The sequence below is a fragment of the Caenorhabditis elegans genome, chromosome IV (assembly GCF_000002985.6).
Source record: "Caenorhabditis elegans chromosome IV".
Taxonomy (NCBI): Eukaryota; Metazoa; Nematoda; class Chromadorea; order Rhabditida; family Rhabditidae; genus Caenorhabditis; species Caenorhabditis elegans.
In genome coordinates, this window is record NC_003282.8 from 8,431,716 (window position 1) to 8,457,243 (window position 25,528).

At 32.9% G+C, this 25,528-nt stretch overlaps 3 protein-coding genes, 1 long non-coding RNA gene and 2 other non-coding genes across 7 annotated transcripts; 3 read left to right on the plus strand and 3 right to left on the minus strand.

Annotated features, from left to right (window-relative positions):
• The first annotated feature begins 1,404 nt into the window (after window positions 1-1,404).
• pdtf-1 (Permeability-Determining Transcription Factor) lies at window positions 1,405-6,286 on the plus strand. The gene is made up of 11 exons (NM_069035.7): window positions 1,405-1,469; window positions 1,523-1,659; window positions 1,714-1,924; window positions 1,975-2,235; window positions 2,381-2,552; window positions 2,605-2,949; window positions 4,000-4,292; window positions 4,370-4,469; window positions 4,539-4,698; window positions 4,747-5,070; window positions 5,776-6,286. The coding sequence occupies exons 1-11, from the start codon at window positions 1,427-1,429 to the stop codon at window positions 5,854-5,856; spliced, it is 2,127 nt and encodes a 708-aa protein (NP_501436.1). The 5' UTR covers window positions 1,405-1,426; the 3' UTR covers window positions 5,857-6,286.
• A 5,093-nt stretch (window positions 6,287-11,379) lies between these two features.
• On the minus strand, window positions 11,380-11,400 carry 21ur-12237. The gene has a single exon (NR_056310.1).
• Window positions 11,401-15,488: 4,088 nt separating this feature from the next.
• npr-45 (G-protein coupled receptors family 1 profile domain-containing protein) lies at window positions 15,489-17,459 on the plus strand. The gene is made up of 6 exons (NM_069036.6): window positions 15,489-15,716; window positions 15,773-15,972; window positions 16,069-16,160; window positions 16,369-16,482; window positions 16,803-17,138; window positions 17,188-17,459. The coding sequence occupies exons 1-6, from the start codon at window positions 15,491-15,493 to the stop codon at window positions 17,249-17,251; spliced, it is 1,032 nt and encodes a 343-aa protein (NP_501437.2). The 5' UTR covers window positions 15,489-15,490; the 3' UTR covers window positions 17,252-17,459.
• Window positions 17,460-17,637: 178 nt separating this feature from the next.
• eppl-1 (Ethanolamine-phosphate phospho-lyase homolog 1) lies at window positions 17,638-20,044 on the minus strand. Of its 2 annotated transcripts, NM_001028175.7 has the most exons (7): window positions 19,922-20,044; window positions 19,324-19,442; window positions 19,123-19,279; window positions 18,830-18,904; window positions 18,241-18,784; window positions 18,033-18,187; window positions 17,638-17,980 (listed from the first exon to the last, which is right to left on the minus strand). In NM_001028175.7, the coding sequence occupies exons 1-7, from the start codon at window positions 20,035-20,037 to the stop codon at window positions 17,743-17,745; spliced, it is 1,404 nt and encodes a 467-aa protein (NP_001023346.1). In that variant the 5' UTR covers window positions 20,038-20,044; the 3' UTR covers window positions 17,638-17,742. The 2 variants fall into 2 exon arrangements, 1 of the variants encoding a protein (NP_001023346.1); NR_131583.1 differs by having other exon boundaries at window positions 17,743-17,980; window positions 18,241-18,904; window positions 19,922-20,037.
• A 1,536-nt stretch (window positions 20,045-21,580) lies between these two features.
• Window positions 21,581-25,320, plus strand: linc-135. The gene is made up of 2 exons (NR_101936.1): window positions 21,581-21,911; window positions 24,547-25,320. It is a non-coding gene; the product is annotated as a long non-coding RNA linc-135 (long non-coding RNA).
• 21ur-13958 lies at window positions 21,973-21,993 on the minus strand. Its single transcript, NR_056311.1, has one exon.
• Window positions 25,321-25,528: the final 208 nt, after the last annotated feature.

Below are 25,528 nucleotides of genomic sequence, written 5' to 3' on the forward strand. Positions count from 1 at the left end.
GGAGCATTCTCATGTTGTCTACGATAGAAACGGCATGAGCGCCCATTGGTCGCGCAGACTCCGCCCATAATGTAGGAAATTTGAACAGAGTTTTGGGATGAATTTTTTCTCGAATTAAAAATCAACTATTTCGAAAAGCTTTAAAACATAAAAATGTATAGCTTCTTGGAATCTTGAACGTTGGAATTTCAGTCTAGAATGCTCAAATCTGGAACTCAAACAAACCGTCTTTTCATATCAATAACTTCAGTTTTTCAGTTGCTTTTAAATTCTTCGAACTATTTCAGATCAATGTTGATCTTTCAAACTCGTTAAAATTCAATTAACCAATTTTTCGTCATTTTTTCTCCAATTATGCTTAACTTTTTGTTACCATTTGGAAACTATTCTTGTATGTTAGAAAAAGGATTGATGATGACGAAAACCACAGAAAGAATGTATACAGCAAGCGCGTTGTCATACTGCTGCTATTCGCTCAAGTGACTATCGCAACCCGTCAAAATCGACCACGAGGGAGAAGGGAAGAGTGGAAAGAGAGGCCCCCGTCATTTCTCTCTCTCAGCGCAAACAACTCTACTAATCGGCAGCGTCTCTTCAGTTTACACACTCTAACATTGAATATCGATCAAGGGAAATGGGCTTACGAATACGAATTTCGTTACGAAACACGTTTTGGGCTAGGCGCGTTACAAGGAAAATAATATCTAAAGAAATTGAACGTAGCGTGGCAAATTTAACAAAAACTGGAAATAGCTAGACTAATTCACCTAAAATTAGCAAATTTTTTCGAAACAATCGAATTTGACACTAGATTAAATTTCCAACGTTCATTTTTCCGAGCGATTACCAGCTTTATTGAGCTTTGAATATTTATCAAATACCTCCAATTTTCAGAATATTTCAGAGTATAATTTCTTCAAATTCTCTTCACCTTCTCTGCAATTAATTTTCAAGGGATTGCACACGTTTTTCTGGCTTTTACATAAGCTTTCGCCCAGTCGGATCATTTAATTTTACTCCCATATTCTTTTTCGCCAAATTCACCTAAAATGTTTGTTAGAAGTTTGTGCCACAAAAAAGAAACAGAAAATGAGTATATGAATTCTCCGGAGTGCCGTCGTGGCGGACACCAGCATTAATGTTTTCGAAAATCACACGAGACGACTTGCAAGCGAAGCAAACCGCGCGTCTGAAGACCGTGACGCAGCCGCTCCGCAGTGTAAAACCAGTCAGAGACGCAGACATTGCTCTCATGTCCCGGTGGGACAGAGGAGTACGGTAACACTCGTTTCACGTGTGTTATTTTTACTTTATTTTTTTCCAAATTGCCAACTGTTCGATTTTTCAAGCTTCTGAACAATTTAAGAATAAATAAATCGAATCAGGGAAAATCGATTTTTACAGAAAATCACGACGGGTTAAGTCCATGAGTTTTCATGACGATTCACACATCTTATCACAGCTTGGAAGTGAGTTTCAAAATTGTTTGTTTACAAACGAAATAAATTATCTGAAATTATAGTTCTCGACTCACACGAACGGAGCCCAAAACGAGAAACAACCTCTTCAGTGGCGGAAAAAAAATTTGTGGATGTAAAACTAACAGCTTCAATGTCAGATGATGATGAGGACGATGACGAAGATTTGGTTTTTGATAGGGTATCACGTTTGTATCGAAAGCTTTTCCACAACGATAAATTGAATAATTTGCAGAATAACTTACTTTCATCGAATAAACGCCAAAATGCATCATTGATACGGGGGAGAGCCGACAACCAAACGATTCGATTACTTATTTTGTTACTACTATTTTTAATTGCTGGACTTGTCAGTTCTTCCACTACTTTGTCAGTATGTTCAGTTCGTCACGAAGTCATTGCTTGTCTTTGGACTTGTATAGGAATGTTCTGTGGAGCATGGTCGAGTAAGTATATTTCCGATCAAACAAACTTTTATTGTAAATTAATTTTTCAGCAAAACTCACTTCAGCTCGGTCGAATCTGATGCTCTTTCTGCTATCAGCGTTGCTCACTTTACTCGTAAATCTTTTCCTTGCATTCAACTTTGCATTTCTGTTCGCGGTCCGTGGATTTTTTGTCGGTGCAACTTTATATGGCGGAGCTCTCATTTGGTTCGCGTTTTGGAGAAAACAACTGAGGAAATTTCTTATACTACTTTTATTTTTCTCAGCCGGAGGACTTTTGGCAATGACTTTGAAAACAACTGCATTTAATGGTGAGATCTCCCGAAAAATATTATCGCATAAAATTACTATTAAATTTGGATAAAATATATGCATATCAAAAGATAGTTTGAAAAGTCAATTGCAACTTTTGCACTTTTTTTTTAAACATAAATCACTTTTATAAAATAATTACAGATGCAACAAACAGTCTTGCAGACATGAGCATTGTTTCAAGATCCATTCAGAATACAGTTTCCCGTCTTAAAAGAGCATCTGATGATGAGAAAACTCTTTTACCATTCGTTGCAGCAGTAATTGATAATTCAACACAAGCTGCAAATGTTACAGATGATTCCATCGTGAAAAAGTTATTTTTTCAAAATCTAAAAATTAAAATTATTTAATATTCTATGTTTCAGACCCGAAGTGGCAACTGGAACCGTGCAAAAGTTGAAAACAAAAACTGAGATAAATGTCGAAAAAGAAAAAGAAGTCGAAGAGAAAAAGAAAGATTCCGAATCAGAATTAGTTCAAGTTATCGATGGAAGTACTGGAAATTCCACTGGAAGTACTGTAGAAACTACGCCATCAACATCTACTACTACAACATCTTCAACGACTTCCACAACCACAACAACTACAACAACTACAGAAACTCCATCAACCACTGTAATCACTACTACAATTCCATCTACTACAAGTGAACCAGAAGCTACCATTGATGTAAAGACGCGGGATAGTAAAGAAGACACAAATGGAGTTCTGTGAGTTTTATGACGACTTTTGGAAGTATAAAACAACGGCGATTGTTTTAAATCCTGAAAATGCAAACAACGAGATTCCATTTTATTTTCATAATACCGTATATTCTCTATTAGTGCTGCATGCAGCACTAATTTCCAGGCCCTTTTTTAATGCAGCACTATTAGAGACTGCAGTACTACTGGAGACTGCAGCATTAATTTTCGAACGGCTATTTTCAATTTTAGATCACTAGTTTTCAGTCACAAAAGCTCATTTTTTAAGCAGAAATTCATAAAAATTGCGAACTTTTGTAACAAAAAGACCCAATAATTCAATTACTTTCGTAAATTATCAAAAAATCATCAAAAATATACAAAAAAAACAACCCAAAAATATCGAAAATATCAAGTGACTCTTTCAATAGAAAATGGGGTGCAGCACTAATAGAGACTGCAGCACTATTTTTTGGACACTTTTTGAATGCAGCACTATTAGAGACTGCAGTACTACTGGATATGCAGCACTAATAGAGAATATACGGTAATAATATTTACTTAAAAAATTAAGTATAGAAACATTTCTGGGGAAGTATTAGACTAAAACCGAATTTCATAGTTAGACTTCTCAAATAATTTCCAAAATTTTTCGTAGCGTGTCAAAATTTCGAAAAAAAAAGCAAAATTTTGCTAATATCTGAAACTTCGCAAATTTAAATTTATTTGTTGTTGTCGCAGCCGCTGGAATTTAATTTCATCAAAATTGGATGCCGATTGGCTTAAAATGTGTCTCAATCAACGAATTTACGCGAGATACATTACAAATTTTCGCATTAAAAATGATAAAATTAAAAAAAAAGTATTCCAGCTACTTCTACAAAAAAAGTTGGCAAAAATTCAGATTTTAGCAAAATTTGGCTTATTATTTTTACCCGTCATAAAGAATTTTTTGAATTTGTTTTTTTGAGAAGTCTCATTATGAAATTTAGTCGTTTTGATCCAGTTTTAGTCTATTTAGTCAAAATACCCATTAACTCAACTCCCCCTTTTAAAGTTAAATAAACCTATTTTCAGACCTACCAGCTCTGCTATCGAAACACCACCATATCCAGAAAATTGTCCAGAAGATTCACTTTTCCTACCTGGAACCATTGCAGCATCTGAAGAAACATCATCATCATTCATTAAAACATTCGCATCATTTGGTGTTGTTATATACATCGTTTCTTATGCATTGTGTTGCCTACCATGTGGCTTACGACCTGATGCAAAAGTTAAGAAATTGGAATCTGATTCAGTTGTTGGACTTGGAATGCGATTGAGAATTTTTGTTGCGACAATTCAAACTATTATTGGATTTGTTCAACGTAAGTTCTTGAAATTTACTTCAGAATGTTTCCTGATCCGTCCATAATTTTCCAGAAAAAAACGTATTTATTTTCAGAAATTAAACATTTCCACTCATCAGCTCAGCCATCTGCATTTACCGAACATATCGTTATTTGTGTATTTGTAATGATCATGTCTTTTATCCTGGTTTTTGCGTAAGTGTTTATAGTTTTTCAAAACTAAAATCAAAGTTGGTTTCACAAGTACTAATGATCAAATTGCAGCGGTCATCGAGTTGGAACCATCGAAAGTGTCATATCTTCTTTTTTGCTTACTGCATTTGGAGAGTTAATTCTACTTTTTTCATCGACTTCTCAATTTGGAAATATTACATCAATTTGTGGACTCTATGCTCTTTGGATTTCACTCTTTTTTGTTGTCGAGGTAAACAAATTACTATAAAATTACTAAAATATAATTTTCAAATTTCAGTTGTTCCTTCAAGTTCGATGTACCGTTCAACTTGCCTATTTTTTAATTGCATGGATCGTCGGACGCGCCATGGCTTGTCTTTTTGCACTCGAACCGATTTTCAATGGTCTCGAACAAACGTTCACCTTCATTTTAACGATTTGCATAGGAGTTCTACTGTTTAATGCTATCAGAATGCTTCAAAAATCGAAACGACTAAAAGAAATATTGGATAATTCTAGTACTCCAATTGGAGGATCGGGTATTAATTCAGCAACAGGAGAATACATATCACTTACAGCTCAAGACGTTCTTGATGATGATGATTTGTTGGATGAAGACGAGGTAAAGCTTTTTGAAAGATATTTAACAACAAATTTAAACATAGAAAAAGCATATTCATTAAAGGTGGAGTTCACTCGATGGATATTTTAATTTAAAATACCCAAACTCGTACCGAATACCGAAATACAACGCAAATTTTTTGTAACATTTTTCTAATTTTTAATGAAGAAAAATGCCGTTAAATGTTCAAAAAATATTTTTCGTATTTCAGAAGAATTGAAAAATCGTATCGAATATGACAAATTTACCGTTCGCGGAATTGTACAAGAAACTTAAAAAAAAAACACTTTTGAAATACGAAAACTATTCTTAAACGTTTATAATCTTTTTCTTTATTATTTTAAAATTAGAGAAAGAAACCAAAAAAAATTTGCGTTGAAATTTAAAAAATCTGAAGTGCGGCACGGTTCAATGGGCGGAGTTTAGAGAGAAAAGCGGGGTAATTCGAATGAAGAGGGATTAGAAAATGTTGAAAAATCGCCGAAATAATCTATATTTTTTTTCAAATGCAATGAATTTTTCGTTTTTCATTTGTTATATTTCTGCCCTTGGCGCCAGTTTGAGTATTTTAAAGTAAAATACCCAATGAGTGTACTCCACCTTTGATATAAGGTTCGAAATTCATATTTTTATATTTTTCGTTAGCAATCATCTGAAAATTTTCTCATAAATTAGCAATGTTGTCAATGAGTAATTATTTTTCAGATGGATCGAAGCTCAATGGATCTGGATTTCGAACTGGAACAGCTCGGTTTAGAGCCAGTCGGTGTTGGATCTAGAGCATAATATTCTTCAACATCATGTATCATGTAACAACAATTGTATCTAGTTATTTTTCTAATAATTTTGTGATATTATACCCCGGGATTCGTTTTTTTATCTCTCGCTAGTATCTAGATTTTCTCAATTCTTGTTCAAACCTTCAAAATTTCTTCTCCGCTCGGTGCCTTTCTCATTTCACGATTTTCTGGTACTTTCCCCGTTCACAAATCGATTAGATTTTCACAGAATTCTATTTAAAATCTTTCTGATATTATTTTTTCGGTGATCTCATTTCGTCATTGTGATAATGATGTTTCTGTGAAAAGGAGTTTTCCTTTTCTCCCCAGATTCATGTATAGTTTCTTGTCATTCATTTTGTGCTCTATTGCTTCTGGTACACGTGTCTAACGATTTTAACTTCGACTTTTTTTCTGAATGAACTGTTTTATCCGTTCTGTATGAGCCAAAAATTGCATAGATTTTCACAAACTTTAAGCCAAAAAGACTTCTCAACGTTCAAGTGAATCTAGTTGAATCGGAACTTATGGAACTTTTTGAGCAACTTTTTCGACGATTATAAATCAAATTATAATGCTTCAGTTTCCAGGAAAACTTGATAAAGTACATAGTGCATGTTTTATACACCAAATTTCCTAATTTCGAACAAATATTTTGTTCAAAGATCCCATGAAATATGCTCAAGACTGTAAAATTCAATACAATTTTTTCAATGTCTCACGCAAGATGCCGTATCTTTGTTTCTCGAAATTTTGATATGTTAGCTTAAAGGCACACGCCGTTTTTCTGAGAGGGTCTCGCCACGACATTAGTTATAAGATAGCTAAACCTGCCAAGTTTTACATATTTGGTGAGTTCAATACAGTCTGGCAGTAACACAGAAGTTAATGTTCAATTACATCGGAAAGTGTTTCTGCGTATGCTAGGCTAGGGCAACAGGCAAGAATCATTAGAAATTAGTACCTAAATAAATATTCTAATTAGCCTAAAATGAGAATATTTAGCCATTCGCCGAAGACCGGGTTAGCAGCCCATTTCTGATGTTCAAGAGAGTAGGTGAAGCGAAAAAAACCACTGCGACGCGTACGTTCCTCCAAAAAAAGAGAGCAAGATCTACATGAAAGTGTTTCAAACGTTATTCAATTGTCTCCATCTCATCCATGCAATCATTTCCTTTTCCTATGTCTCTACTTTTTCGTCTTTTTCTCACTTTTCTGCCCAGTTTCCAACCAATTTTGCTCTTTTCAACATCACCTTTTCAAAGTAAAAGCCCCTCTCTCCAGTTTTTGTTCGTATCTCATATTGGGTGAAAAAGTGAAAAAACAAGTGAGCCGTGTCCTCTTTTATGTGCTCCGTGACCGATCCTTTTGCTCTTAAATATCCGGCTTTCGGTGTTTCATGTGGAATACATGTCCACTAATCCGTTAATGTCGCGAGCTTGTGGCATTTGCTCCAAGGTTCTCACTTCCTTTTTTTATTGTTCTGAACATATTATTGTGTCACTTTCTTTTCATTTTGAATGCCAAAAGTTGTTTTAGAAACTTGCACTATTTATTTTTCTCCGAGTCCATCAAGATTCAATAAGGATTTTCATATTTTCATTTTGTTTCTGAAAAGTGGCAACCTCATTTTCAATCTTTCTCTACAGTAATCAAAGTCTTCAAAACGAGTGAGACGTCACACTTCGGAATAATTAGTTGTTAAATAATTGTGTAGTAAATAATAACCTTTGCCAAATGCTCCATATAATATACATACATGTTATCTAATTTTGGATATGTGTAACTTTAACAAAAATTCAACAAAAAATTGCCAAAACTGCAGAATGATCAATTAATTAATTGTCTAAAATATTTAAGCCTGTTGTCCAGTTTCTGTTCAGGCCTGTCACCTGCATCATAACAAAGAAGTTCCCAAAAACAGGAATTGAAGTTTGTTTGTGCTTCTTTTTTTCATCAGTTTCCTGTAATTTCCGAAAAATGATTGAATTTGGTTTTTAAGCGGATAACATGATTTCATAGCTGCTGCAGCTTTGTATTTTTCAGAAGAAAAACATTCGAGTTCTGTTGTTTGAAATCTTCGATTTTAGTTTTTTTTTTCAAACACTATTCCTTCCACAAAATTGAACATCCAATCTTCAATATGCCTTCATTTTTTTAAAAGATTCATAAGGCTTCAATTCACATGTGATAGGGATAAAATCTTTATTTTTGGAAAACTAACTTTTGAACGTTACACTTCTTTTCTGCTACATGATCATTTCTTTAAAATTGTAATTTTGAATTAAGCTGTCTTTCGTACAATTTCAATTAATTTGTTAGACCTTCCATATATTTTGACAGTAGGTGTTAGACGCAAAAAAAGTAAGTAGTTTATAATTTTTTAACTTGAATGCAATTATCTATTTTATTTGTTAAGAAAATAACATGGCATTAATAATATAGGATAATTCAGTGACTTATCCGCTGAAATTTGGGATAAAAAGTCCAGTATGTGGGCAGCGACTATTAGCAAAGAATCAAATAAAAATAGAAGCTTTCCCACTTAAACTTAACTTGCCAAAGACCATCTTCATTATTTAAAGTTAAAATTAGCCGAAACTAAGTGACCTAAACGTCCTAATGACGTCTTTTTTTACATCCAATCTATCTTTTTTCTTGTTGAAAAACTAAGTTCAGAGCAAAACAAGTTCACAGATGACACACGGAACTAATCGAGACCTTTTCAACTTTTCTCTCCAAAACTATAAGACTCTTCAACTTGTGCTTTATGCTTATTCTTGTTTTCTCTCTACTAGACAAAATAGGTTGGATTCAATTATAACTGCACTCAAGATAGTTTCGAATTTCAAAGGATGCAAAATCCACTACCTTTAATTTAAAAATAAGCCAGTAAAACAAGCGGAGTTGTGTTCATTTTGAAAAGCTAAATAAAAAGCTAGACCAACTCAAAGGATACCTTTTGTACATATTACTGGAATAATTCGCCTAATTTTATTCGAGCTTATAATCAAAAAGTTTCGTTGATGTTAAACCTTCTGCATATGTAGTTTCAAAAGTCCTGCACGCCTACAAGGCGACCTACACCCAACACATTTACTGCTAAAATTTAAAGTTGCTTATTTTTTTGTTAAAGTTTTTAAGTTACTTAAAGTGTGAGAGTAGTGAAATGCGCCAATTTAAATTCCGAAAACATTAGATTTCATGCGACAATGCAAAAAAATTAGGTAGACGGACACGTAGGTGTGCCTATCTAGAATAACAGCCGTATTTCTCGTTTTGTAATAAAAAACTCTTAAAATATCAAGATGAACCAAACAAAGTGGCACTTCTTAAAATTAAAATGCCATGCCCAAAAGTTAATTTTAAAAAAATAAAAAATGGATAAATTTAGTACCAAAATTCAATTTAAAGGGAAAAGTTCCAGATATTTGAGAACATATTTTTCAAGGAAAAGTTGGAAAAAAAGATGCAGAGATCACTTGAACTTTTAGTTTTTTTTGACACGACAAAAAAACAGACGAGGATTTTATAAAATTTTCAATATCTTGCTAGATGTATTTTTTCTATTTTTTCTGCATATTTTATTACATGGAAGCTAAGATTTTGAACAAAATAGAAAGAAAGGCAACTTGAAAGGCAACCTACGTATTGAAGTTAAATTTTTCAGTCCCATAAACCCAGATCACGAAGGTCAAAATTGTTTTTCTTATATTCATTTTGCCTACTGGAAATTGAATAAATAATGATATTCATTCAATTTCCTTGAATACTTGAAGTCTAAACGAAAAACATTGAAATAAATATTTAAACTACAGTGCTCCACATAATGATACGGCCACCCCCAAATTTTAGTAAAACTCAAAACTGGGTTGAGATAGCAAAACATAGTTTCTTGTGAAAATGTTCGCTGTACTAACTTACTTTCAGATAAGTATTGGAAATATACCTGAACCGTTCAGAAAAAAGATAAACCATTTTTTCATGAAAAACCATATTAAAAAATCCACAAAATGATACGGCCACCCTTGGTTTTTGTTTTCTTTTTTCGTTTTCTTTGCAATTTTTTTTGCTAAACGTTAAGTTTCATGTTCGTTTGTGTTTTTACAGCTATGTGGTCGTGGAATAACTTCAACTGACTACGAAAAAGGACAAATTGTGCCAAATTATCTCAAGGCTTCTCGAATCGTCAGATTTTTCGTGATTTGAAACTTTCGAGAGATATGATCACTCGATATGCTTCCAATCCTGCCGCTTATTGCACAAAAAGTCTTCTGGTCGCACACCTTTTCTTTCTGTCAGACCCAAGCGAAAAATCGTTCGTCGAGCATCCAATTGAACAGTGACTTGCTCGAAAAGTAGGAGCGAGATGAACCTGCTAGTGTCTGTTGAGGCCGTACGACATGTTCTTTTGAAGTCTCAGTTTAACAAAAGACGAAAATTAAGAAAGGCTCCATTCATTATCAAAAAAACCACCAAAACCGTATTCAGTTTGCTAAAATCAGTCAGGGAACTAACTGAAGACAAGTGAGGATTACGGTATAATCATTCAAGCCCAGTTTTTGGTTCCAGTTCATCTTCAGTGACTAGAAAAAGTTTAACTGTGATGAACCGGATTACTACCGTTATTAGTGGCACGATTTGAGAAAAGAAAAGATGAACTGAAACCAAAAACTGGGCTTGAATGATTATACCGTAATCCTCACTTGTCTTCAGTTAGTTCCCTGACTGATTTTAGCAAACTGAATACGGTTTTGGCGGTTTTTTTGGTAATGAATGGAGCCTTTCTTAATTTTCGTCTTTTGTTAAACTGAGACTTCAAAAGAACATGTCGTACGGCCTCAACAGACACTAGCAGGTTCATCTCGCTCCTACTTTTCGAGCAAGTCACTGTTCAATTGGATGCTCGACGAACGATTTTTCGCTTGGGTCTGACAGAAAGAAAAGGTGTGCGACCAGAAGACTTTTTGTGCAATAAGCGGCAGGATTGGAAGCATATCGAGTGATCATATCTCTCGAAAGTTTCAAATCACGAAAAATCTGACGATTCGAGAAGCCTTGAGATAATTTGGCACAATTTGTCCTTTTTCGTAGTCAGTTGAAGTTATTCCACGACCACATAGCTGTAAAAACACAAACGAACATGAAACTTAACGTTTAGCAAAAAAAATTGCAAAGAAAACGAAAAAAGAAAACAAAAACCAAGGGTGGCCGTATCATTTTGTGGATTTTTTAATATGGTTTTTCATGAAAAAATGGTTTATCTTTTTTACGAACGGTTCAGGTATATTTCCAATACTTATCTGACAGCAAGTTAGTATAGCGAACATTTTCACAAGAAACTATGTTTTGCTATCTCAACCCAGTTTTGAGTTTTACTAAAATTTGGGGGTGGCCGTATCATTATGTGGAGCACTGTATTATTTTCAGTTCAACCGATTGTAATCGTTTTTTCCCTCAAAAACATTGGTTGTTTACCTAACGTCTTTTTCTGGAACAATGTCTCAGTCGTAGTTGTACTCATTCCATCATCTCCAATAGGTTTCTTCCACTGTTTTGAATTTGATAGAACTAGAAAATGGGGAGTAGTTGAAACAAAACTTCACCAAATATCGTATTGAACGTTTGAAAATAGTTTTCTAAAAGTATATATTGCAGAATTGGAAACTGTCAAGTTTTCTTCTAGGATACCACAAGTATTATATTACTTCTCTTTAATGTAAATTTCCTCCAAGGTTATAGTTTTGTGTTACAGTACAGCTATGTATGAAATTTTCAAAAATCCATAAACTACAGTTTTATGATTTCCACATATTTTGATTAACTTCAAGTTTTCAAACACAGAACACGAATATTTCAGAAAAAAACATTAAAATTTGTAAGTGATGGTATATGCCCTTTTTATTGTTTTAATTCCCCATTTATATGCAACGTTTCTAATTCTAGTCTGAAAATTTGAATACAATTTTTTGGATAAATTAAGAGGACACAAAAAGCCAAACGTCTGTTTTCTTTGTAAACGTTTCCCTATTTTCTGTTTTGCTTTTTCTAAAACATCAAAAGGTTTAAGGACATATTAGCTTTAATTAAGCACTAAAGTTCTCCAGAGTCTGAAATAAGAATGTTTTAAAAAGTTGAGAAGTTCTCTGAACTACCATCTCAATTTTCGTGCTGGTGTAATTTGTTCGCTGCTTTCTCATATTTCTTTTTGTTATTATAACCACAATTATTTTTTCATAAGAACACATTAATATTTGATTCACTGAAGAAAAAGAGAGGAAAAGGGAAAAAGAAGGATGAAAATGAAGCAAGGATCTTCTCTGAAATAAATTGAAAAAAAAAACTAATTTTTTATTATCTTGTTGTTGATCTGGAAAAAATGTATGTGAGTTTCTGATAGAAACTCACATAAAACAAGAATTGTATAATTAGTTTCCCCTTTCTTTCCTTCCATTTTTCTTTCTAAATTTTTTTGAATAAAATTCTGAAAATGTTTCTCTATTAGTTTTGCCATGTGTTAATTCAAATTTCCTGTAAAAGTTTCAAGTAATGAAATGATTCCAGCAGTTCTTTCTGTCATAATTAAATTTTTAATATGGTCTCTCTGACTTTTTAGCACAATCAGGAAATGTAATTCGGAAGGATGTCTACGTACAGAACCGTGCTCATGGATCATATCTGTATAACTTTTCATTTGAATCGGTGCATTAAACGTGTTTTGAAATATTTGTGTATAAACTTATTTGCAAATTGCTGAGTGATTTGACTAACATTGAAACCAAGAAACCATGTATTACCTAGTTTAAAAAGTTAATTGAATAATCTGTAGTCTACCAGGGCGTAAAATCTAATCAATCATATTTCATGACTTATTACTAGTCACTCACTATTCTCCCTGTGTGATCTTACTTTTTTGGTTGGCTTTGATAGAGATTTGTTTTTTTGACCTCTTCACATCATAAATGCAGCTTTGATAAAAGTTTCACGAGATTTCCAAATCATACTCTATACAACCAGATTTCCTGGAACCGGAACTTGTCTGATATTCAGGAAAGTTTTTATGTTTTTTGGCCGGTTGTGAACAAAGTATAAAAATTGAAGCCACTAATTTCCAACTAGATTAGATTTAAACAACATTTTTCTTAAATGTCAGGATACAATCTGATATTTTTGTTTTTAAATAATTATCCTGAAAAAATTCAATGAAAGCGTTGAGTTTCAGTTTTAGCTCCATCTACTCTTAGCTATAAAATACAATTCAAATCTGAGATATAATCTATTTGAAAGTTTCAATGGGACCTGTAGCTAGAATCAAAGCAGTGTGACGTAACGTCAAACTATATTCTCTAACCGTTCTCAACAATGTTTCAAAATTTATACTTTAGAATCTTATGTATCGAACTAAGCTTTCTCAGTAAAAGTAATAAACGTGCGGTTTCGCCAAGTCAGATTCATAAAATGATCTTAACTGAGTGAGTAGATCTAATGGTATTATAAAATATCAAGGACTACGTAGTAAGATAATCCGTATTTATAAATAATAATCTGAATGTCTTGTTTAACTAAAATAGTATTTACAAACCGTAAACTCTTTCAAAACATTTTCTATTAATCCTTGGAAATATAACATTAAAATTGCAAAAAATTTATACTGTTGTTGAAAACTAATAACAGAATAATTACGTTTCTCCAAGAAAAATATAGATTCTACATATTTTTTCTCTACGTTTTTCTGATTTTTCCTTATTAGTCTGGAATAATGGAATCATGACGCATACTTGGTTTTTCTTTTCCTCGTTTGTTGACTTTTTTTTCTGATATTTGAATGATTCTTGAGATACAATGAGATTTACTTGTTTTCTACAACTTTTATTTGACTACAAGTTCCATATTTTTACATATTGAAATTTAGAAACCCCGACCTATTTTAAAAACAGATTAAAAATTCATGAACAAACAAAAAATTCAAATGAAGATGGTCCAAGAACTAAAGGATTTTTTCTAGAAATTTCGGAATTCCATGACATTTTAGTTTTAGAACAATTGTAAATTGTTCTTTTCGCATTAAAATTACAAGGAATTTTAAGAAAATTTATACAGCCTGATTTCTTGAAATTAATGAATACTCTCTTCAATTCAATTAATTCAGAATTTTTTTTCAAAATCTATTTGAATTAATTGGGTTTTCAGAATTTTGTTTTACGTTTGTAGAAGTGAGAATGATGCTTTTCAGAACGAGCAAACCTGGATTTGATATTATGGAGAAAAAAGATAGGAAATCCTACATTTTAAATTAAAATATTCATTTGAAAGAATGTTAGAACTTTTTATGCAAAATCGAACCACAAAAATATCAAAAATAAGCTTTGCCCATATCTTCGTTTTTGTTGGCTTTTATTTCGAGACCATGTTTCCATTATTTTTTCAGTTTTTGTAATTTCGGTTAACCGGATAATAAAATGTATTCTAAATTTTATACTAATTTTTTTTGCAACTTAGAAAAATTTTGTTCCATATTTCTACTAACTTAACATTGCACATTTTAAACAAAAACCCTCCTTTAGAAAAATATTAAAAAAAAAAACTCTAAATCTGACTATTTTCAGAATTAATAGTTTCCTTTTGTCCAATTTTCAAAGGTTTCTCATTGGCTCATTCATTGTAGTTCTAATAACTTCATTTGCACTTTTTCCCAATTCTCAGTATTCCACTTTGTTATTTCGTCTCTTGATCCATTTTCAAACATCTTCTTGCTCATCCATCGGTTCAGTTTTTGGAAAAAATGATCCCAAAACATGTTTCTGCAGCTATTTGGAAGGGTGTACAAAATAACTTCTCTAGAAAACAGATATTTATCATGAAAAACTTTTTTTCGCGATGAAAAATGTTTTTTTTTCGATAAAAATTGAAATGTGAGCGCGGAAATCTGTAATATTTCCTCTGTAAAGCTTGCGCTTTGCCACTCAATATTGCTAACTCATATCTTATGATTTTTGGTGTATTTATAAATTTGAAGCTAAAGACTATGATATAAGAATTTTGCTATTGGAAAATGAAAACATCGGAGAGCAGCGAAAATTTGAAAAATTAGTTGAAAGACTTGTAGTATTTATGAATACGATAAGTTGTTTCTGAATATCTTTAACTTTTAATTTTATATCTAACCGGGCATGTTCTCCAATTGTTACTTCTGACAAACGTTTATCGCTTGAAATTGTAAGTTCTGATAGAAAGCCAAAAGGGCGGAGCTTACTTGGAGGATTTGATATAATCGAAGGGCCAAAGGAATAAAGAGAGAGAGAGAGTGAGAAAGAGACATGAGATTGAAAGTTCTACTCACGTTCTTTTGAATCATTCATCAAAATTTTTGGGGGACAGCTTCAAATAATTTCTGTTTGCTCTTTATTTTTTCTCGTGTGGTGCAGATTTTCATCACAAATTGTGCTAATTTCGGCAATAATCTAAAAGAAAATCTTTTTGCCATCAAAGGCATTATTTGCCCTCACTATTTTCATTTGTTTCCTTGCTTTTTTTCTGTTGGATGCCTTATCTTCTTGTTGCATAAAAATTATTGTTTTATTTTATTCATTACTCTTTTTGTTCCGAAGGGTTATCCAATTAAAAAAAACTTATTTTCAGAAATGAATGATTCTGAACACATGAAACTATGGATGTTTATATCTAAATGTCAATTCTGGGTTATTCTAATCACAGTTCTCATTTCCTTATTATTAGTGGCCAAAGCATTTTACAATTTAATGAAACGGAAAAGATCAAATTATTTTGTTTTTCTTATCAGTATAATAGCTGCAAATGTGTTAACTCTGCTGATAATTCTTTTTGATATTTTCAACTTTTCATTCAAAGGTAAGAACAATTTGACATTAAACATTGCTGATTCAAAATGTTATCTCACATGTCAGGAACTCTCGTGTGCAAACTTGAACTATTTATCTCAAATAGTGCAGCATGCTTCATAAACTGGATCTGGTTATGCTTATTCACTCAACGATTTTTTATACTTTTCTATCCTATGAAGAGGTCTTCAAAAGGTTTTTTTGGATTTATGAGGTCTGGAAAGAAGTTGATTCTGGCAACTGCTTGCTTTGCAATTCTGACGCAGGTGAGAGATAAATTCTATCAAATAATGTTGATTGAGTACAATCTAGGACTTAAAAAGATTGTTTTGTCATGAGTTGAAATTGAATTTTGTTTATAGAGTTGGTCATTGATATTTATCGAAGAAGTTACAATGATGGCTGATGATTTCCAATTGATTGGAGTATGTGAGCGGGATGTGGATATTATGAGGTAAGAAATTAGAACTACGTACCTGCCTACCTACCTATCATCATGTGTTGAATTTTGGCATGGGCTCAGCCTTAGTCACTCAGGGGATCGGTTTGTACACAGTGTGGATTTATTATATTTCTTCTAATCTTTTGGATTTAGTTGAATCAGTTGAATCAAACCTGTACCAAATATGAAAATATGACATTTCGAATATTTCTCATTTCAGTGATTTTGGTTATCGAATTCTGGCAATCGGAGAAGCTTTTGTCACCTATGCATTCCCGTTTCTTTTCACAATTGTCATGGATATTGCTGTACTTTATCAATCAGCTAATTCAAGGTAAATATTGTACTTTCTAGGGCTACAGTGGAGAACCATTAATTTTTTAATTAGTTGTTGCAATTCAATAAAATTGACTGTTTAATATAATTTTTGTTTGTGCGCGTTTCTCAGTGGGACGACCTTCCGTTGGAATTTAAAAAAAAATAATCAAATTTCCAGTCAACATTTTTTGGAAAAAAATATATTTTTTCCAATTTCCAATTTCCCAAGAGTGTAAGGTTTGACGTCACAGTTAGAAAAACAAGCATACAAATGGAACGGGAGTGCAATATTTTCATATACAAGTATAGATATTCAAATTTTTATTCAAATTTCAGCTTCGTCGTAATGTCAGCTGAAAATATCCGATCAGAACATAACACCCTTCTTCATGTAAATGAAACAGTTAAAATACAATCATCTCAATCAATAAAACAATCAAATCGTCGACGGCATCAAGCTGTCAGAAGATGTCTAATGATGGCAACAATTCAAGTTTCTCTAAATGCTCCATACTATACACTTCAATTATGTGATGAAATATTCAGTTTGAGGAATTCAACATCTTTGTATTTATATTTGGATGCAATTTTGTATTTTATATATCTCCTTCAATTTTCCATGATCTATTGCTATACGAATCTACTGGTTGCTCCAAGAGGAAAAAGTTGTCGGTAAGAGAGGAAAACTCATAATTATTAATTAATTACTTATTATTTTCAGACAACCTAACAAGATGCCTTTGAGTTGCACAACAAGCCTTCGAAGTGAATACACAACGGTTTAATACACTCGATGTCATTTCAATTTTCTGTGATCTCCAACAAATTTGATTTCTGCATATTGTGATAAACATATACTATTTAAAAAGTGAAACTTGAAGATAAAATAATTTTTCTTGCTTTTCTCGAACATATATAAACTGCTATTATTCGTTTTGTTGTGTAGAAGGTTTTAATTGAGAATTTAAAAATATATATTTACTCTTTGAAAATAACTTCAACAAGCTTCTCAAAAACAGTATTATGTGCCGATAGGCGGCTCTCAATTAACCCAAGTGCCAAGTTATCCAAACGGAAAGTGTAATAAAAATAGCTGTGCATCTATGTTCCAGTGCCATCCAAAGAATGTGAGCTATATATTTCTTTAAAAAGTTAGGTAAAGGTAAAGATTAAAAAGTTCTTTTTATTTCAAATATTTATTTGTTGTTTTTAATTAAATTTTTCTTGTTTTTCACAAAAATTGTAGTTATAGGAACGAGTATCATTAAGAGCGTATTCATCGGTTCATCAAAGTGAGCACTTGATCGAGTGCTGTCACAGTTTCCAGAATATTATTCTCGTTGAAACACAGTGGTGGCTTGATTTTGAGAATATTTGTGTGTGGACCATCAGCGTTCAAAAGAATTCCGTAACTTTTTCGGAGAGCCAAAATTGTGGCGATTGCGAGTTTTTGATCGGGTTCACGAGTATTTCTATCCTTGACCAAATCGATTCCCCAGAAAAGACCAACTCCTCTGAATAAGAAAATATTAGTGAATAATAAAAATTTTTAAAAAAGCTACTCACCTGATATCTCCGATACATTCATGTTTCTTTTGCAAATCTCTGAGAGCAACTTCAAGCTTCTCTCCCATTTGTTGACTGTGCTCTAAAAGATTCTCGTCCTTTACCACTTTCATCACCGAGATAACTGCTGCACACGCCACTGGGTTTCCCCCGTACTGAAAGTTGAGTTTATGATATTAAAAGCTCATCCGTTAGATGTAATACTCACTGTGTTAAAATATCCAACTTCTCCACCCAAAGCATCCGCAATCTCCTTTCTTGTCGCAACTGCAGAGACTGGGAACCCATTTCCCATTGGTTTACCCATTGTCACAATATCGGGCAAAAATCCGTCATCATACAACTGATGGGCCCAATACTTTCTTCCAATTCTTCCAAATCCAGTCTGTACTTCATCGATAATCATGAGACCTCCATGATTTCTGACATGGGTGGCTACATCTTTGAAGTAATCCTTTGGTGGAATAACTTGTCCTCCACAAGATTGAAGAGCTTCTGCAAAGTAAGCAGCAACTCCACATTGACGTGATTCCACATCATTGAGAATACTCTTGACATCATCTGAATATTGCTTTCCAGCAGCATACAGCTTATCCTCATTTGTCAGTTCATTGTCAGCAAGTCTGTGCTTTCCACGGAATACATCTGGGCATGGAGCCACGTGAACCCAGTCTGGTTGAGAAACCGTTGATCCATGATCGAATTTATATGGGGAGAGTTCCATTGTGGTGGTGACATGACCATGGTAAGCGCTGAAAATAGAAAATTACCATTAAATTCATTATAAATGTACTAACTGTTCAATGACAATTGCATCTTTGTGTTTGGTGTAGTCCCTTGCAAGACGAAGTGCAAGATCATTGGCTTCCGATCTGAAAAATCAATTTCTGAATCTTTCGTTTCAATTTTTGCAACCCGTTTGTCTCGACGGCGTGGTTCTTATCTTATCTTTTATCATTCATTCATAACCTCTCAATACTATATCACCTTATCATCATTACGTCGCCAGAGGCAGTTTTTGTTATCATAAAGTTACCAGAACACTCCAAACTTGTTGTCTTATCTGAGGAAATATTATGAAAAAACTTACCCAGAATTACAGAAAAGAACAGTGTCAAGTCCTGGAAGTGTCGAAAGAATTTGTTCAGCACAATCAGTAAGCTGAGTTGACACAAAACGAACGTTACAAGTAGAAGTAGCCAACTGCTTTGAGATGGCTTCGACGACTTTTGGATGACAGTGACCAACTAAAAGAATTGTGAGAAAACTGTGCCTCCGACACACTAAATACCATGTTGGACATTGCTGATGCAATCCAAGAATTTGTTGCTTTTTTCATCGTAGAGATATTGCATTGAAGCTCGGGATACCATGAACGGATCATCCGAATAGAAGATTTGACATTTTGATCTGAATAATTTAACATACTTTATTTGAATTTAATTCCGGTTGCAACTTTTGAATAAAGTAGCATCTTGAAAAAAAACACTTTTTGGGCAGAAACTTGCTTAATTAAAAAAAAAGTTTTTAAAAAATTGGCAATTGTTTTCAAAATGGTGTTACTGTAGGCCTAGCCGCTTGCAAGAGGAAACATTAAACAATGACCACTTACAAATATCTAAATTTTGAAACTGATTTTTGTAGTTTCTGCGGCGATAATATTATTTAATGTTCAATAACCGCCCAACTATAGTAAACTAAAATGAATGAACCGTTAGTCTTATCAAGAAAACGATGTTTTAGAATATTTCAAGAATAACTTTGACGCGCTTATTGCAGATTCTTGAACTTTTTGAACCCTAACTTTTAAGCATAGGTTTTCGTGAATTCTGGAATGGTTTGCTAAGTTACTGTGATCTAAGAATCTTTTTTTTATTACACAAACTCACCCAATGGTGTCCTTTCTTCTCTTGAGAATTTCTTCTTTGCTACGGACGTCCTTTGTCGCTGCTGCAGCTGGAGTGGAAGACGTGAAGAATCCCAAAGCGTTGACCAATGTGGACATTTTATGTCTGGAAAGTGTGAAATATGCAGCAGCAATTAAAAAAGATAAAGATAGGAAGTTGGCAAAAGTTCACGTTTTGAACAATTGGAAAATTTCAAAATATTCAGATAATGGTTTAAATATGACTTCCAAATATAAAACTTGAGATACTTGGAGCAATCACTTTCAATTTTTCAGAGCACCAGGAAGTAAAAGACAAACTCAAAAAACCACCGAAGGAGGCCTATGATGATCGCTGGGAAATTGTATTAAAATGTGTGCCTTATCTCTCGAATTGATAAGACCAGAACAGGGGGGTGGAGAATGCTCCGCCCCCATAATATCTCCCACCTACAACAACGTGTCGTTGAAACAAAAAATGATCGAGACCAGACAATTTGAGATAAAACGGAGGACAAAGTATTTTTTGGAGACGGAAGAAATAAACAAAATTGCTCAGAACAGATAAGAAAAAAGTTTAGAAATCTACATTTTTGTGGGGATTTTCAAAAAAAAATTAAAGTTTCAACATGACCGAACTATCCCGAGGAACTTTTAAATGAAAAAAGGTTGGTGTGGCGCTCAAAAAAAAAGAGAAATTAATGTGTAAAGTGAACTCAAATGATATCTATCCCTCCATCAAATAAACATTTTTCTCTTGACTGATAGACGTCGGAACTCGGAGAAAAAAATATAAATGTACGTGCAATTCAGAATATTAGCTGAAACTTTAAAAATACCAAGAGGTAGCTTTTGAACTATCTGAAAGTTTGACTTTCACACAAAAACTACGAAATTCGTTCATTTGAGCTCATTTTGGGTCTATACGTTTAAAATCGTCCGAACCGGTAACCCTCCTTTGAATTGTAGACAGTAGAACTGGTTATGCTTCGATACTCCGAAAACTTTCCAACTCGTCTGGATGAAGTTCCAGATAATTCGTTGGGAATCTTTTTTTACAAAATTAGTAATGTTTTGAAAGTTTGAAAAATAGTTTCCCAATTATATTCAATCGAACTGAAAATTGCTGAAAATAAAAGTTGTACTCCATCAGTACAGCGTCAAATTATTAAAAAAAGATAAGGTGCGCAACTGATAAGTTTCTCGTTTTTTTTTCTTAAAAAAAAAGATGGTTATCAAGTTCAAAAGTGAGTGCAAATTTTAATGGAATTATTGAATTGAAACAAGATCTATATTGGGAATGTTTCTATTGTGAAATACGCTAACAAACGCGTTCTTTTTATATTACATTCTTCATAATTTTTTGATTCCATCGAACTTATCTAAACTTTAGGTACACTTTGATCAGACCTTGGTCAAAAATTGGTTAGAATTTTGTCAAGTTTTTAAAAACATATCTATGCTTTCCAACATACTTTTAAAAAGAGTTGGTATAGAAACTGCCAAATCATGCACTTCTGCAGAAAATGTGCTATACACCTGTATATGCCAAATTTTTCTTCAACAGTTCCAAAAAATTCGCCTTTTCTACAAGTCTCAAAATTCCGAATCAATAATTAAATGAAACATTTTTATCAGTGGTTTTTTCCAATTTCAGTTATCACTTGAAGGGGAGGTTTCTAAAAGTGAAACTGTCTATATGACGGTATTGATGACGGGGCAAGAGCAAAAGTGATAGAGCACACACACATGCTCCAATCCATTAGAAAAAGACAATCTTCGACCATTCCCAATTGTCACGTTTCCCCCACACACATTCAATTTATCATCTTTTAAATGGTGAAAAAGTTTCGCCGAAACAGAAAAATCAAAACTGTGTCGGTCAAAGTTCGTGGTCAATAAACTTGTTTTTGTGAAGGATCAGAAGGTGAAGCTTACTTTTTAAAGAGCGTGTGATTTTTCCTGGATTTTTAGTAAATGATTTTCGAGATACGGTAAGGTATCTACGTTTTCTGGCCTCGTGTTTCCAATTTGAATTTGTTGGTTTTACCGGTGCTCCATCAAAATTCAATCAAAGTGAGAGGGAAAGTGAACATTTACTGTATATATGTACATCTTGAAACAGTGGATTTCAGAACTTCAGTTTCCAGACTTGATAACCTATCCTGAACCATCTAAATTTTCATAGTGATTGCCAGTAATTTTAACCTATTGATATAATACAACATATAACAATTCTGAAGATTGGTGACCAGATTTAACTCTTCTTTTGAGAGATCTGCTTGAAACAAGGAAGGAAACTAGTGAATAAGGAAGTTAAATCAGTCATATGTTGGGGACAAGATTGATAAGAAAATTGTGACGGAGAAGCGGGTGCGGTTTTCTGCAGAGAATAGTTTTCAAAACATATATATGTAGTGGTTAGTCTACTTGTTAGTTGCTGACAGAAACAATTACTCTATCTCTGCACACTCAACTCGGAAGATTAATATCATTTTTCAAAGTTTATCAATTCTATATATTTGAGGTTATAGAAATTTTGAATTACAAAAAAATTTTAGAAGTTTGAACATGCAGACAAAAATCCTAAAAGTTGGAAAAAAACTTTGACCCAATAAAATTCTATAAACACTTTTCCATTAATGTTGCGTAATATCAATGAAATTTATATGATAGTGTGATATTTGTGATTAAATTTGATAAAGATAAGAGACGTTTGCGAACTTGAAGTAAAAAATCGCGCAAATGATAGTCAATTTTATGAATTTCACACAAAATTAAAGTTGTTCCGTTTCATATTCAGATTTTATTATTACGTTGGCTGTTTTACAAACCTGTGAGGATCCGTTACTCTGTGATACATATAAAACCATGTTGAATCGATAATGTTTGTGCCAAAGTACTATTAAAATACGAGTACTTCAACATCCTGTGTCTGAAAATCACATGAATTTTTCATGATTCTTGAAATATTTTCATGTGATAATTGAAAATCCATTCAGTCATTTGTGATACTAACTGGTTTACAAAACAAATACGTTTGTCAAATGACACACATTTCACTGACACTTGCAAAAAGTCAAAGAACCCAGAAAATATTTTTTTAACTCTAATTTTCAGACTAAATGTGGGGCCTTTTTTGAGGCTGATCAGCAACCGGGTGAAATTTGTCTAAATATATACTCAAGATGCATCAAAAGATCATATGTCGTATTTCTTCGAAAGTTAAGCAAGACGAAAATATGATATCTAAATTAAACACACGAAACGTTTAAGATTTTTTCAAATATTTCAGTCAAAGTTTTGGCGCAATGACAACATTTCAAAAAGTTTGGACTTTAAATATACTTTGTGTACTGTTGATGTTGACTATCTTTAGCTACAAGTCAAAACAAAATTAGAGTCTAAATTTTTTAGATAACTTTTTTTTGGTTCAATTATGAGGGGCTAAATTGATAACTTTTGGCTGTAAATGAAAAATTCAAAATAAGTTTTACTATAATATTTGGCGATTTTAACATTTTAGGAGCAATTTTAAGCATTTTCCCATTTGATGCTACTCCACCCAGATGTAACTATTAGGTCACCAAATAAGTTCCGGGTCAAAAATCATAACTTTGTTCGCTGCGTATCGATTTTTATGAAACTGAGGGAATTTATGTTCCAACCATGATCTTTCATTTGACAATAGTCACAAAAGTTTTTGACCACCCCAAGTGTTCTAACTCGGAGCCAATTTTTTCAGGCATTTTTCAGATCTCGGTTCTTTTCAGCTTTGAATTGAGGGTTGTGTTTGGATTTTGCTTTGTTTAGAATAGATTATTACAAACCGACAAAAGTTTGGAAAAAATCCATCCAAAAAAATTTTTTTTGGTTGGTCATCAAAAAATCTTCAAAAATTTTTTTGTCGAATAATAATATTGTTTATTTGTCACAAGAAAGAGTTACACCGGAAGATAAAAAAAAAGTAGAGATGTGTGAAACAGATGTGTGAACAAATAAGTGAAATGACCAGCCGGACCAGCCATAGTCCTGGAGGTCAAGTTGGGGGGAAGAGGGTGTCGAATGGAATAGAGCCTAGGCGCGACGCAAATGCATTTGGAGAAAATTCTTGATTTTTCCTACAAAAATGATGTAACCAAGTGTAAACTATTTTTACACATAAAAGTCATTTGAGTTTGAAGTTTGAATCTCAAGAAATATTCAAAAAACTCAAAAATTATCCGAAAAAATTATTTTTTTCTATTACCATTTTAGTGTTTCGAACTAAACTGATATGTTTTGTATGTGTAAAAATAGTTTACACTTGGTTACATCATTTTTGTAGGAAAAATCAGGAATTTTCGACAAAAAATTTTTTCGAAGATTTTTTGACGACCAACCAAAAAAATTTTTTTGGACGGATTTTTTTCCAAACTTTTGTCGTTTTCTAATAATGTATTCTTAACAAAGCAAAATCCGCACACAACCCTCAATTCAAAGCTGAAAAGAAGCGATATCAGAAAAATGCCTGAAAAAATTGGCTCCGAGTTAGTGCACTTGGGGTGGTCAAAAACTTTTGTGACTATTTTCAAATGAAAGACCATGGTTGATAACATAAATTCCCACAGTTTCATAAAAATCGATAAGCAGCGAACAAAGTTATGATTTTTGACCCGGAACTTATTTGGAGACCTAATACTAACCATATTAATTCAATAAATTTATTTGAGAAGATCTTCAGGTGAGTAAATTTAATTTTAATTGGAAAAGTATAAAAGTTGCTTGTTTCTGTTTTTTATTTCCACTTGAACTGTCATGGTTGGAAACAAGGTGATGTGAAGTAATAGCAACTTGAAGATAATCTTAATTATTTCTAGCCAATATTTTGAGTCGACACAGCAAATTTTGTCCTCGACAGGCCACCCAAACCAGCTGTGATGACACCTTTTGTCTGGTGTAAACACTATTTATCTCTCTTATCTCTTCTATTATATTTTTCTTTGTTGTTAATTGTGGGTGTCCATGACAACTTGGAACATTGCTTTATTCATGTTTTGTTTTGTCAACGAAAACATCAGATGTTAGGAAAAGGTGCATCTTATCTTTAAATTTGAAATAAACAACATGGTACAAAGAACATTTGAAATAATCTGGAAGAAAATTTTGAAACGGTTTGCTTAAATATGGAAATATTTTTTTGGAAAAATTGCAAAATAAATTTCAGATGTCTGGAAAATCAAATGTCGATTTCGCGAGGGACCAACCCAAGGAATGAGAGAGGTTCGTCGGGAACAAACGAGCAATGGAGAATTCCCGAAAGTTCAAAAATATTCTAGTTTAATTGTTTTCCAATTTTTGTGCTTTTTTTTTGCTTTAAGCTCCATAATCTTTAAATATTTGTTCAAAAAATCTCACAAAAGTCAAATAAAAAATTTCAATTTTTTAAAGCCAAAACTACAGTACGACGAGACTCCGATATACCGGAGGCGCGCCCTGTTTAGCGTAAACCATAATTGACTTTTTTTAAATTTAATCGTATTTTTGTTCTTTTTTCTCAAGCTTCGCTTAAATTTCAATGCCTTTCTAAAAAACGTTTCCTAAAAAACCACTATTTGCGTGTATCGCACTA

What these genes read in the sequence shown, in the direction of transcription:
- pdtf-1 (NM_069035.7), top strand. Translation starts at nt 1,427, where the DNA reads ATGAGTTTTCATGACGATTCACACATCTTATCACAGCTTGGAA. An exon ending in GAAAACAACTGCATTTAATG is followed by an intron (nt 2,236 to 2,380) that starts GTGAGATCTCCC and finishes AAATAATTACAG; the next exon opens with ATGCAACAAACAGTCTTGCA. An exon ending in TATTATTGGATTTGTTCAAC is followed by an intron (nt 4,293 to 4,369) that starts GTAAGTTCTTGA and finishes ATTTATTTTCAG; the next exon opens with AAATTAAACATTTCCACTCA.
- npr-45 (NM_069036.6), top strand. Translation starts at nt 15,491, where the DNA reads ATGAATGATTCTGAACACATGAAACTATGGATGTTTATATCTAAATGT. An exon ending in GCTTTGCAATTCTGACGCAG is followed by an intron (nt 15,973 to 16,068) that starts GTGAGAGATAAA and finishes TTTTGTTTATAG; the next exon opens with AGTTGGTCATTGATATTTAT. An exon ending in CGGGATGTGGATATTATGAG is followed by an intron (nt 16,161 to 16,368) that starts GTAAGAAATTAG and finishes TTCTCATTTCAG; the next exon opens with TGATTTTGGTTATCGAATTC.
- eppl-1 (NM_001028175.7), bottom strand. Translation starts at nt 20,037, where the DNA reads ATGTCCACATTGGTCAACGCTTTGGGATTCTTCACGTCTTCCACTCCA. An exon ending in CATCAGCAATGTCCAACATG is followed by an intron (nt 19,280 to 19,323) that starts GTATTTAGTGTG and finishes CAATTCTTTTAG; the next exon opens with TTGGTCACTGTCATCCAAAA. An exon ending in GTTCTTTTCTGTAATTCTGG is followed by an intron (nt 18,905 to 19,122) that starts GTAAGTTTTTTC and finishes TTGATTTTTCAG; the next exon opens with ATCGGAAGCCAATGATCTTG.